The 13,201-nt window shown below is 56.4% G+C and overlaps 4 protein-coding genes across 4 annotated transcripts; 3 read left to right on the top strand and 1 right to left on the bottom strand.

Annotated features, from left to right (window-relative positions):
* Nucleotides 1–1,286: 1,286 nt before the first annotated feature.
* On the top strand, nt 1,287–3,741 carry GCG54_00004068 (Dolichyl-phosphate-mannose--protein mannosyltransferase 4; the record flags this gene model as incomplete). Its single annotated transcript, XM_045404123.1, has 3 exons — nt 1,287–1,550; nt 1,630–3,265; nt 3,314–3,741. 3 exons carry the CDS (start codon nt 1,287–1,289, stop codon nt 3,739–3,741), a joined length of 2,328 nt encoding a protein of 775 aa, XP_045263958.1.
* Nucleotides 3,742–4,533: 792 nt separating this feature from the next.
* Nucleotides 4,534–5,864, top strand: GCG54_00004067 (uncharacterized protein; the record flags this gene model as incomplete). Its single annotated transcript, XM_045404122.1, has 2 exons — nt 4,534–5,148; nt 5,202–5,864. The coding sequence occupies 2 exons, from the start codon at nt 4,534–4,536 to the stop codon at nt 5,862–5,864; spliced, it is 1,278 nt and encodes a 425-aa protein (XP_045263957.1).
* Nucleotides 5,865–6,001: 137 nt separating this feature from the next.
* GCG54_00004066 (uncharacterized protein) lies at nt 6,002–8,689 on the bottom strand (the record flags this gene model as incomplete). The annotated part of the gene is made up of 2 exons (XM_045404121.1): nt 6,002–7,587; nt 7,645–8,689. 2 exons carry the CDS (start codon nt 8,687–8,689, stop codon nt 6,002–6,004), a joined length of 2,631 nt encoding a protein of 876 aa, XP_045263956.1.
* Nucleotides 8,690–9,503: 814 nt separating this feature from the next.
* On the top strand, nt 9,504–10,778 carry GCG54_00004065 (uncharacterized protein; the record flags this gene model as incomplete). The annotated part of the gene is made up of 2 exons (XM_045404120.1): nt 9,504–9,980; nt 10,389–10,778. The coding sequence occupies 2 exons, from the start codon at nt 9,504–9,506 to the stop codon at nt 10,776–10,778; spliced, it is 867 nt and encodes a 288-aa protein (XP_045263955.1).
* Nucleotides 10,779–13,201: the final 2,423 nt, after the last annotated feature.

Below are 13,201 nucleotides of genomic sequence, written 5' to 3'. Positions count from 1 at the left end.
AGGGGCAGGTTACCATGGACCGTGGATTGAGCGCGCGCCTTTGGTGAGGATTAAGTTGGGACTTCCCAGGCTGGACGGGCGAACCCCGCCGTTGCGCCCTCCGTTCTTCGGCGTCGAGGCCCGGGCGGGTAGCAGCGGGGTCCTGTTACCTCTCGTCGGAGCGGCTACCCGACCGAGAGTTTACGTACAAAACTGTCGATTACGCCTTGTCTGAGTTCCGTTAGTTGGTGAGAAGCAGTTTTGCACGCATAAGAATTGATTGCGTATTATGTGTATTATATAGTGGACGAGGAATGACATGAGCTAGAGAGTATCAAAAGGGACAATGTTCTTTCAACCAACATGAGCCCGTGATAGGTCAATTGCATCAAATTCCAGCTGAATTGCTGCGTCAGGAATTGAACTCGATTCAACAAGTCCTTACTTTCGCTAATCACATTGTTGTCCCCGAGCAAACACGCGGGCGTAGCCACAGACTGCGCGTACAATGCGTCGGGTAGAGTGCCGTTAATGGTTACGAGGGCCCTTCTTATCTTATCACGGCGGAAGGTGGGATGGAGCTCTCCCCAACCAAGACGCCCCCGAAATCAACCCCCAAAAATTGTTAGCGTAACCCACCTCAGCTCCGTCCAGCAGGCAGGCAGACAGCTTCAGTATGGCCAAGTGTCCAGTCCTTGAGTCCAGCCCGTCCACCAAAGTCCAAGAGGCAGAAGAATAAAAGCAACAGACCCCTGCCGCCCAAATTTATTCCCCAGGCCATCCTGTGTCCACGAAGGTTCAGTGTCACTTCTTCGCCAGGGGGTTTCCTATTAATTTTTCCGCGCGAGCTACCTGGCCGAGGTGATCCAACCTTCCTTGTCGTTCGCCCTTCACCACCACTCTTCTCCATCGCGAGACTGATTTTGTTCCCTCTTCTTCGTTTCTGCCTCCCTGCCGCAGCTTCTTCTGTCGTTCCTTACCTCGACCTTTCCTTCTTCTCTTCACTGTTCTCTCTTCGCGCCTGTCTTCTTCAATCACCCTGACGTGAGGGCTGACGCGGTCCACTTTTTCCCATAGCGTGTAAGTAAGCTACAAGCCCCTGAATTGCTCCCTTACAACCGCAGGAGCACAGCTCCGAGGCGCGATACGTACCACCATGTAGAGCTACCTGTCCTTCTTGATGCGACCCTTCTGGGAACCACACTTTTTTATCTCCCAGCTTCCCAACTCAACCTCCAATCTCGCGAGACTTGGAACTGACAAACCCCGTCTCGCGCAGCTCCTCTCGTCCATTTCCGATTCCCAACATGGCGCAGACGACTGCCACCTCCCCGCAGGGCAGCGTTCGCCAGCGCAACACGGGCTCTACTAAGAAGGGAGCTGTCCCGGGCGCCGCTGCTGACGCCGTCGCCGACTCTCTGACCAAGGCCGCCGACAAGACCAAGCGCGCCGGCGCGGAGAGCGGCCACATCATCGGCCTCGTCGTTACCACTGTCCTCGCCTTCGTCACCCGTTTCTGGGGTATTAGCCATCCCAATGAGGTCGTTTTCGACGAGGTTCACTTTGGCAAGGTACGTCAGCTCTACGCTTTTTTTTTTTTTCCCTCTCCTTCCCCAAGACACGATAGCTGACAGCTTGCTTTCCAAACAGTTTGCCTCCTACTACCTCGAGAGAACCTACTTCTTCGATGTCCACCCTCCGTTCGGAAAGCTCCTCTTTGCCTTTATGGGATGGCTTGTAGGCTACGACGGACACTTCCACTTCGAGAACATTGGCGACTCGTACATCTCCAACAAGGTTCCCTATGTCGCCTTCCGCGCTCTGCCCGCCATCCTCGGCGCATTGACGGTCACCATCTCCTACCTCATCATGTGGGAGTCTGGATACAGTCTGCCTGCCTGCATTCTGGCCGCCGGCCTCATCCTGCTCGACAACGCCCACATTGGTCAGACCAGACTGATCCTCTTGGATGCTACTCTGGTCTTCTGCATGGCATGCAGCTTGCTCTGCTACATCAAGTTCTACAAGCTGCGCCACGAGCCTTTCTCGCGCAAGTGGTGGAAGTGGCTTATCCTTACTGGATTCGCCCTGTCTGCCGACATGTCGACCAAGTATGTCGGTCTCTTCGCTTTCGTCACCATTGGCTCTGCTGTGATTATCGATCTCTGGGCTCTATTGGACATTAAGCGACCCGGTGGCGCGCTGTCCCTTCCGGACTTTGGCAAGCACTTTGCTGCCCGCGCATTCGGCCTCATCCTGATGCCCTTCCTCTTCTACCTCTTCTGGTTCCAGGTTCACTTTGCCATCCTTACCCGTTCCGGTCCTGGCGACGACTTCATGACTCCCGAGTTCCAGGAGACCCTTAGCGACAACGTCATGTTGGCCAACTCCTTGACCGTCGAGTACTACGACACGATCACCCTTCGCCACAAGGAGACCAAGACGTACCTCCACAGCCACGAGGACCGCTACCCCCTCCGCTACGACGACGGCCGTGTTTCCAGCCAGGGCCAGCAGGTTACTGGTTACCCATACAACGACACCAACAACTACTGGCAGATCATCCCCCTGGTCGACGACCAGAAGACGGGCCAGGCCGTCAAGAACAACGATGTCGTCCGTCTTCGCCACCTGGGCACCGACACCATGCTGCTCTCCCACGATGTTGCCTCTCCTTACTACCCTACCAACCAGGAGTTCACTACCGTTCCTTTGACTGAAGCCTACGGAGAGCGCCTGAACGACACGCTCTTCGAGATCAGGGTCGAGAACGGCAAGGCTGGTCAGGAGTTTAAGAGTATTTCCAGCCACTTCAAGCTGATTCACAACCCCAGCAAGGTTGCCATGTGGACTCACACCACCCCTCTTCCCGAGTGGGCACACAAGCAGCAGGAGATCAACGGTAACAAGCAGCTGGCCCCTAGCTCCAACATTTGGTTCGTCGAGGATCTCCCTTCCGTTCCCGCAGACTCCAAGAGACGCGAGAAGCCGGAGAAGGAGGTTAAGACGCTGCCCTTCTTCCGCAAGTGGTTTGAGCTTCAGCGCTCCATGTTCTGGCACAACAACCAGTTGACCAGCTCCCACCCGTACGCCAGTCAGCCCTGGCAGTGGCCCTTCCTGCTCCGTGGTGTCAGTTTCTGGACACAGAACGACACCCGTCAGCAGATCTACTTCCTCGGCAACCCTGTCGGCTGGTGGCTTGCAAGCAGTTTGTTGGCCGTGTTCGCCGGCATTATCGGTGCCGACCAGGTCTCTCTTAGACGGGGTATTGACGCTCTTGACCACCGTGAGTATATTGCATCTTCTTGATCATTTCGAAGCTAACCCCACCTAGGCACACGCTCCCGTCTGTACAACTCAACCGGCTTCTTCTTCCTTGCCTGGGCTACTCACTACTTCCCTTTCTACCTCATGGGTCGTCAGCTCTTCCTCCACCACTACCTCCCAGCACACCTGGCTTCCTGCCTTGTTGCGGGTGCTCTTCTGGAGTTCATCTTCACCGCCGAGCCCGCTCCCGAGGAGGGCTACCAGGTCATCAAGGGCAACAAGAAGGGCGATGGACCTAAGAGGCACATCAGCGCCCGCGAGCGTTTCGCGGGCCAGAGCCTTCTCCCCGCCTGGATCGCATGTGGTGTCATCCTGGCTGTTGCCGTCGCCGGCTGGTACTTCTTCCTGCCGCTGACCTACGGTTACCCCGGCCTCACCGTCGAGCAAGTCGTTCGTCGCAAGTGGCTCGGCTACGACCTGCACTTCGCCAAATAAGCGCCGTGAGGTTGAAGTCAAGCCCGCAAGGGATTGATACAGAATTTAGACGAAGTTGCTCCAGAAGTCGGCACTCCAGCGACCCGGCGTTCGGGTCACGGAAATACAGTTATCAGAAGCCAACGAGGGGATGGGGCTAAGCTGTGAATGTAAGATGAGATGACGAACAAATGGGACACACTGTAGGGTGTACAACTAGTTTTCTTGCGTTGATGAATAGTTCCAGTTCAGCTATTTTCGACAGTTTTCAAAGTGAAGCCCGTCTGCGTGTGATGTAAAAATAGTGACATTAATGCGTTGAGGCTGTCGCGCTCCTATTACCCCTGTCATCCACGGGAGGGATGACCTGAGCTCCACCAGCCAATCACCGAGTCTGGCCGCTTCTCCAGGCTCCCAATTACTGACCCCTGTCAGCCCTGTCAGCCAATGACATCAGTTCCCCTGACCAATTCCAGTGACCTTCTGTCAGGGGACCATTGGAAGTTTGGAACCCCTAGCAGGAGCTTTGAATCTGGACAGTTCAACCTACTTCTCTCGGTCAGCGTCAGCGCAGGAGGAAGGCGTGGAAGGATCGCACGACAAGCAAGCACATTTGATTTGCTATTTTCCCTTTCCGTTTCGCATCAATGGAGTCTTGTTTTCCGAGGTCTCTTCTTCTTCCTTGCTAATTTAGACATCATCCCGGTCTGGGTGTGGTGACATCCCGCGAGACGCCAGATCGCCGGTGCCGAACCGAACGAGGGAACCCGCCGGAAAAAAAACCGCTCGACGCCAATCGACGCAAATAACGAAATGGGCTTCCTGAACAGTCTCAGGCTCCGCGCGCGCCGAGCTATGCGCTCGCGAGCGCTGCGCAACCTCGTCCTCCTCCTGGCGGCGTACACCCTCCTCGACGCCCTGCGGATCCAGCGCATCATCACGGGCGCGACGCCCCCGCGCGAGGCGATCGCGAAGCGGCCTAGAAAGACGCAGAAGGTGTACATTGCGGGGATGCACTACAACGACGGGGCGCTGATCAAGGAGCACTGGAACGCAGCGGTGCTGGGGCTGGTGGACGCGCTGGGGCGAGGGAACGTGTTTGTGAGCGTGTACGAGAGCGGGAGCTGGGACGAGAGTAAAGCGTGGCTGAGGGAATTGGACGATGAGCTGTTTAAGAGGGGGGTGAGGAGGAATGTGGTGCTGGACGAGAGGACGCATTTGCAGGAGGTCGAGGAGGGGGAGAAAGACGACGGGGGAGGAGAGGGGACGAAGGAGGGGTGGATTATGACGCCGAGGGGGAAGAGGGAGATGAGGAGGATACCGTTTCTTGCGCGGTTGAGGAATTTGACGTTGCGGGATCTGTGGAGGTTGACGGATGAGGGAGAGGTTTTTGATACAGTCCTGTTCTTGAACGATGTCGTCTTCACTGTAAGAAACTCCGGGTTTCCGCCCATGGCCCCGCTTGCTGACTCTACCTACAGGCCGACGACGTTCTCGCGCTGCTGGACACGAACGGGGGCCTCTACGCCGCGGCGTGCTCGCTCGACTTCTCGGAGCCGCCCTCCTACTACGACACGTTCGCGCTGCGCGACTCGGCGGGGCAGGCGCACCTGATGCAGACGTGGCCGTACTTCCGGTCCGCGGCGAGCCGGGCGGCGATGATGGCATACGCGGACGCGGTGCCGGTGCGCAGCTGCTGGAACGGCATCGTGGCGATGCCGGCGGCGCCGTTCCTCGCGCCCGAGGCCAGCGGGCGCCGGCTCAGGTTCCGCGCCGTGGCGGACTCGCTCGCCGAGGAGAAGCACCTCGAGGGCAGCGAGTGCTGTCTCATCCACGTGGACAACCCGCTGACGGAGCATCTGGGCGTGTGGCTGAATCCGAGGGTCAGGGTCGGGTATGACGGGGACGCGTACCGGTGGGCGAACCCGGCGGAGGGGAGCTGGGTGAGCGTGTGGAGGGTTATCGTGGGGAAGTGGGAGGGGAGGTTGAGGAGGTTGCTTACGAGTGACAGCGTCAAGGAGTGGGTTGTCAGGAAGAGGGTGAGGGAGTGGGAGGCGGAAGGCGAGGGGAGGAGCGAGAAGGGGGTTGATTGTCTGATCAACGAGGGACAGGTTCTTGTTTATAATGGGTGGGCGCATGTTTAAAGATACCCTGGTATATATTTGAGAATGTTTAAAGCCTTGCGGCAATCTATCTTGTTATTTCTGATGCCATTACGTCTCGTTGCGCCGTGGACCTTCTACGTAGCTACCCATGCTCATAATGCCGCCTGCTTAATCAATTAAGCGTCCAAAATGCCTCCCAAATTCACCCCCCAATATGTCGTCAAGTCTTGAGATATGTGGTCTGTTTCTTGTAGGAACGGGTGGAGGGAGAGCTTGTGTGTCGTCCCGTCATGAGACAGCGCGTCTTGAAGGAATGGGTGAAGTAACGGGTTCGAGACTGTGTCCGTTTCAATGACCACTGGGTTCGTCCCAATTTCCTCAAAGAAGCGTGTCAGCGCCGGGCTCTTCTTCGTCTCCTCATCCACCGAGACGGACGTGGCGTCGATTGCTCTGAAGCCACCAGTGGATCTTGCGAGCATCGGTCGTCGATTGATGATAGGTGCTTCAGTCTGGTCGTCCAGCGACTTGTCGGGAGAGCTCGGTGCGGTTTTCTGTATGCTATTGAAAAACGTCTCGTAATCGTTCAGCTCAGAGTCCGACATATTAGAGTCCTCTTGCGTATCGTACTGTTCTTCGTCATCGCCATCGTCGCTCGACTCGGAACTCACACTCCAGGTGCTTCTCACGGCCTCTCCAGCACTGTCATTTTTCTTAGGCTCGTCGGTTGAGTCGGCATTCTCGCAAAAACGAAGCCGACTAGGCGTCCCAACCACGCTCTTCTTTCTCTCAACGCTCTCTTGAGTCGTTGCCCTTCCATCCACTGCGGAAAGCAACTCCAGCAGCGCGCCGTCCTCGTTAAGGATATCGCACTCCTTCAGTGTCTCCAGTACCCCTGTTGCCGCCGCCTCGATCAAACGATCCATCAAACCCTGGCTGATAACTTTCGGGAGATCAGCTATGGATACGAGGTCATACAGTGAGAGGCCGTGCTTGCTGAGGGTATGAATTTGTGTGGACGTGAGACAGCCCTTCCTCTGTGAGTCCGCGGCGCGAATCTTGCGGAATACTGGGAGGATCCTATGCCTTCGGCGGAGGTCGTTTGGAGGCGCGAAGGCGTCAACAAAGCTAAGCATCTCAATCACTGGTCCCGAGTCCCAATATACCGAGCGTATCGCCTGCAGTAGACGAGTGTACTCTGTTTTGCCATCATGAGAGGCGAGGACCAGCTCGTGGAGGTCTGTGAGCTGTTCCACCGGGTTGATGTCTGGTGAGGGGATGACGTGGAGAGCGAGGTAGCGAAGGATGGTCGAGTTACAAGCAATGTGATCTTGAATCTCGTTATGAGTTGCTGTCTCGGGTAGAGAGAGACCTGCTCTGATTACAGCCAGGGGACCTTGAGCATTGGGTGCGTTAGGAAAGAACGGAGGCAGGTCAATTCCTTGGGTCAGTGTCTCCGGAAGTGGAACATCCACGGGAGTGAGAACATCGCCTTCAGATGAGGACGAGGATTCTGAGTAATGTTCAAGCAGATCGTCAATAGAACCGTCTGTCGTTGCTGAAGGAGGCTCCTGGTCGTCATCGAGGATATCCTGATCGACGTTGGATACGGGTGGAGGGTTGGTGCATCCAACCTGCACCTGGTCGTTGCCTCTGACGGTGATCGTCATGGTCTTGCCACCCTGAATGAAAGAGTAGGTTCCCGGGCCAAGGGTAATTTGGTTTCCGTTATCTAGCTCCTTGGGTTTGCGTTCTGACGCAGGTTCTGTTACGTTGTGTAAGCGAATTGGTTTGTTGGTATGGAAGACCAGCTGGGCCGTACCTCCAAAGATCTCAACAGCACCTGCGTGTCCAATTTCGGCGTTTGTTTGTTCTTCGTGTGCAACGAACGCCTCAATTGAAGAGTCCGCGATGGGGCTCTCGGTAGGTGATGTCTCCCGCTTATTCCCGTGCCAGTCGAGAGCGGTGGGAGGACGGGGGAAGTCGCTAATATTCACTTCTTCGTCAGAGCACTCGCTCGATGTCGCGGACTCCGGGGGCGACGACGGGCCCGGATTGCGGTATGTGTCCAGCACATGCCTCATGGACCTCGCAGAGTTCTCCCGGTAGTCTTCCTCAGAGGTGTCGATAGGGCTCTCTGCCAACATCATCATCGAAGTGCTCAGCGAACCGGGACTTTCGCTCCTTCCGTTTGTGGGAACACGAGGAAGAACATCGCGCATCGTTTCCTGTTGAAAATTGCGACGCGAGGAGAGAGAAGTCGCCCCTTCCGTCTCCGAAGAAATGCGGCGAAGAGATGGACGGGAGCCAGATCCGTCTCCCGAGGTCTTCCCATTCTTCGTCTTGTCCTTCGCCCTGTGTGATCTGCTCGTCCTGTCAGTACTTACGACCATCTCGTTTCCCTCGGCAGGCGGCGTCGTTACCTCTTCCTGCTGTTTCGCAACTTTTTGTTCATCGCTGCTGCTGCTTTCATCCCGGTAGAGATCCTGGCCGCTCGCAGCTTGCGTAACTTCAGGCCTCCACGACGTAATGCCGCGGACGATGTTGAGGGCGCGGAGGATGGTGTCGGCTTCGTTGCGATTGCTTCGGGCGCGCTTCTCAGCTTCGTTTTGGAGGCGGCGAAGCGCGAGGAGGGCTTCCGAAGACTCACCTCCTCTGAGGCAATCTAGCGTCTCTCTGATGCCCTGAGTGTGAAGTTCGAGGGGAACGTCCCGGGCGTATGCTGTTGTCAGTTTGGGAGGCGCGGAAGAAGCTTTTGCCAAGGTGATCGTTGATGCCGACGTGTAGTTGAATCCTGACTGACTAGGTTGAGGACTGGTTGGTGCGAGCTTCCTTCCGGTCCAGCGGGAGAAAAGTTTGAAAGGCATCTTTTCGGTATTGCTCGTTGGTGAATTCACTGTTTGGTGGGGGTGGTTGGTGGGTTGCTGAGAGTCAGTGAATTTGGCAAGGTGAGAAAGCGCGCCCCTATTTGACTCAGACTTGGTCAAAGACGGCAGTTGCGACAGAACATTTTACAGTTTGGAAGGAGCGACCCTTTCTTGAAACTTCTCGCTGCCTTCGCAAAGAGGAGTGTGTTTTGTGGACTCAAAGAGCATGGTCGGCGTCGTGGCTCACGAGCCCATGTTCCTTTGCTTTTCGGCGAACTTGTTACGAGCCGTATCATCATAGTCGGCCAGTCCCTTGGCCTCCACGCTGAAGGAGTCTCGCAACAAAAGCATTGTCATCGATTGTTCTTTGAAGGGCCCTCAGTGGTGCGCCGCAGATCTGTACTACCACTACCCCACGCGAGAGCCCAGGCATATCTGATGGTTTCTTAATCGTCCACACTTTCTTCCATAATCGTCTTAAGTATGAGACAGAAAAGCTGGAAGCACACAGCGTCTGAAAGGTTGATTCAATCTCTTTCTAGATACCTCTCAAGACATCGGTATGAATCAACACAATGTTGAGTATCTTACTATAGAAGTAGAAACACATTCTTGAGTTTTCTGAGCTCGGACAAGTTGTTTGTGGAACAATGTTCTTGACAACCACACGAACAAAGGTTCAGGCAATATGTTGTCTGTACTCTACCCTCGCGACTCTATGCTTCCTGGAGGATCACGAACTACCGTAAAGAACCAGAACACAAGAAATTGTTCAATACAAGCACCCACATCGTCAAATATATGACTTGCCATGATGCCGCAGTCAACCATGTTTCCAGTCACAAACGAGCTTGCCAAACATCCAAACCATACTCCCATCAACTACACCATCTTCCTTAAAAAGATGTGCTACAAAAAGCAAACGTACTACAAAAGCTGCTCCCACACGCGCACAGAGGAAGAAGACTGCCCCCACCAGAAGCGCCTCAGCCAACTGCGTCTCCAAGAGCGCCTCGACGCCCACCGCCGCCAACGAAGCTCCTGGCTCCTGTGTATCTTCTGCTTCCTCATCGCTCCCGAGCCGCGGACGCGCACCCCGGAGCCCCGCCGCGAGTGCCCCCTCCAAGACGTCCGCGTCGAGGTCGACGGCCGGTGTCCGCAGTGCCGCCTCCTCGACGCGCAGGCGGCCGCCGTGGGGAGAAGGGATAGGTACGAGTATGACTACGCGGCGCGCCGGTGCCGTGTCAGAGGTGAGGTGAGAGGGAGTGAGATGAACGCCGTTGCTGACCTTGTGAGTGCGCAGGTGGTGGATATAGCTGTTCCGATGGATGATGCGGAGAGGAGGGAGGGGACGAGGGGGAGGGCTGGGTGGAGGGAGTATGACGCGCGGATACGGGAGCCGGAGAGGACTTACATGCCCTATCGCCCCGAAGGTCGTCGGAACACGGACGCCTCTGCCGGTTCGCGACGACCGAATCGGGGCCGGGACTTTGTGCCGTATGTGGACTCAGCGTCTGCTTCGTCATCGAGCTCGCCTGAGCTGCCGCAGACGCCGCGGGTGAGTAGCCTGGAGTCAACGTCTTCCGCATGGCCTGCCCCTTTGCGGATTTCAAAGACCAAAACCCATATTAGGAGCCCGGACAGGACATCCTCAGCCTGTCCTGCTCCCCTACAGATATCAAAGACTAAACAGAACCAGGATCCGTCGAGACCTACACAAACGCAGCATCTCAAGAGCCCAGAGTCGACATGTTCCGGCCGGCCAGCCCCTTTGCGAGTTTCCAAGACCAAGCAGAACCAGAAACTGTCAAAGTCCAAGAGGAGCTACTCCAGGAAACCGGGCCGAAGCGCAGTCGCAGCGTTGGAGAACCCGCCCCTGAGCGCCGTGATGGAGGACGTGGAGAAGGCCTGGAACGATGCTTGCACGGATGGAGGCTCCGCTGCCAGGACTGCCCGAAAGCCGTCGCAGGAGCTGCCGCCGCTGACCAGCCCGTCCTCATACAGCCCGGAACTACCGATCGAAGATCTGATTGACGAGGTTGAGCTCCTCTGGCGAAGGGCAGGCTGCAGCAACGATGGACCCGGGTAAGGTCGTCCCTGCTCCTCAGGTACGTATGCGTTCACGTCATATGTAGACTACGGCTTAGAGTTGGCTTCTGGACCCGTCAACCCGGGACAAACCTAGTGTCCCTAGTTACTGTACAGATCTTGAGGTGGGTTCCACGGCTTGGGGGGCCAAAGAAGTTTACATGGGGAGAAACGTGACATGCATTCGCCTTTTTGGATCTACGGGGCGCCGGGGTGGCATGGACAGAGACAGAGTTGATGCTAGCGGGAAAAACAAGCTCAAGGCAGAAGAATAAACGAGGACGCAGCCAAACTGCAACTGTGGCCCCCGTCTTTGATACGCCGAGACCGGTTCGTGACGATGCGGATTCGTGGCCTCTTTCGTGGGCGCGTTTGACCGCTGCACGTCAAAGAACAGGTTTCGCTTTGCCAAGGTTGTTGGTGGCCACTTTGTGCTTCTGGCATAGGGTGAGGGGTTAAAGGCAAGATGGCTGCAAGGTACGTAGTATTCTCAAACAAGAGGGCCAAAGGCAGAAATATTGATGCCTTGTCGTGATGCTACGCAGCTGGTTAAAAAAGGTCTGGCCAAATATGGCAGTCGCAAGAGATTGGCGGAGCGGAGCACTGGGTGATAGGCTGCTCTATTTCCGCAGACTTGATTGGTGGATGACCGGGGACCCCCCCATAGGGCTGACCAGCCGGGCAGACTGAGGGCCGGGAGATCATTGATTCGTTACCGCCTACGAAGTACGTGTCGTATCCATGGTGGACTTTGTAAGCCAATGAGGTGGCGGGATCGGTTCGCCGGCGGGATAAACTGCGTAGGTAAGGCACGCAGCGTTTGGAATGGAGGTGCGGACGAACAACGAGCCGTCTTGCTGGAATGGACGGGAGAGAGGAGATGGGGGGGGGGAGGGGGCGCGCGGTCGGTTCGCAAGTGCCGTCCAAGTCTAATGAGTTGGGCCTGGCTCTGTCCGAGAACCGTGAATACGGGGGCGACGACGGATAGCACAAACACGGGATTCGGCGGGTTCAGGGACGGAACGGGATGTTGACGAGGCGAAGAAGCTTGGCCTCTGACAGGACGCCGTCACTCACATACACACACACACATACGCGCCCGCGCGCAGTAACTCATTAGTTAGCTACTAGCTGGCTCAGTTCTGACCCGGCGAACCGAAATTTTGAGTCAGAAAGCTTGCTCGGTTTGAGTTTACGTGCTTCTTCTTCCCACGCTCCGGCGCACACACTACTCTCTGGGACCTGACAACCGCCACGCCAGCCCTACGTGTGGAGAGGACCAAGGGGGGCGGCAGGAGCGCGGTGAGGGTTGGAGGGGGTGGTGGTGATGAGCAATTGGCTGACGAAGGCCCGTTTGACGTGGTGGTTCCTGCAAGAAGGGCGGTACTGTGAGTCCTCATGCCGCCTGTGCTTCTCGTTTCTTGTATCCGCATGCGCGTAAAGGTACTGTGCAGGAGGAGGAGGAGTAGGGATGCTTGTCCAAGGGGAGTGCGTGACTGCGTAGGTGCTGCGTTACCCGTATTGCTGGCGATTGTGCGCAACCGCGCAATCCATTGCCGTCACTGCAAGAGCGCCAAGGTCCAACGGACGCAAGCCAGGTGACGAGTCAAGGTCCTGCAGGTCCACGTCCGTCCTGCGTCTCTTCCAACGTCCCGTCATTTGCTTCGCATCCAATGTCGTTGCTCAGGGCAGAGCCAGAATGCGAGCGAGGGGCCGACCCTTACGAACGGCCACGGCGGCAAAAGAAGGCTGCAGAGACGACCGCCCAGATATTGGGGTCTGTTAAGATGTAACCACCCCTGTTAAGGTGGACGACGTATTGGACGTCATTCGACCGGATCCAGACCAGCAGACCGGTCGATGGGTACGGCTAAACCTCTAGAGTGTTATGCCAATGGTGCCATGCTACCTTGACACCTTGCTTGGTCAGACTTGGTTCGATTACTTTCCCAAGGGGTTGGCGTTGCAGTGTTGTTGGGCTGGGACGACAAGCGAAAGAGAATGCGCCCGCTGGCGGTTCCGATCCATGTCGATCACGGAGGTCGGGTGACTGAAGACTGACTGGACTGACCGACCGAGCGGACGAGAACGCCGAGATGCACCGGATGTAATCAATCAGGGCCGGGGGTTTGGGATTTTCCACGACGGCCGGGCTGTCGTTGGTCTGGTCTCCCTTGTTGTGTTCACTTTGATGGGGTCGGCCGCCGCCCCCACGGTAAGCGATGCGATGTGCATGCTTCCAGAGGTCCGCAGTGGGCTCTTGTGTGTTTCGTTGTCTGTTTTTTTCTTGCTCTCTCTCTCGCATTTTGGCGATAACCTCCACAGATGGCCCACGGACCACGCGATTGATATCACAGGGTTGCGGAAAAGGGAAGGGCGTAGATGGTGTGGTGTGATTGGTCAATTTCCGGAATCGAACGGTGG

The sequence above is a fragment of the Colletotrichum gloeosporioides genome (assembly GCF_011800055.1).
Source record: "Colletotrichum gloeosporioides strain Lc1 chromosome Unknown consensus_48, whole genome shotgun sequence".
Lineage (NCBI taxonomy): Eukaryota > Fungi > Ascomycota > Sordariomycetes > Glomerellales > Glomerellaceae > Colletotrichum > Colletotrichum gloeosporioides.
Note: the sequence above shows the minus strand (reverse complement) of the source record. Positions and strands in the feature narration are given on the sequence as shown.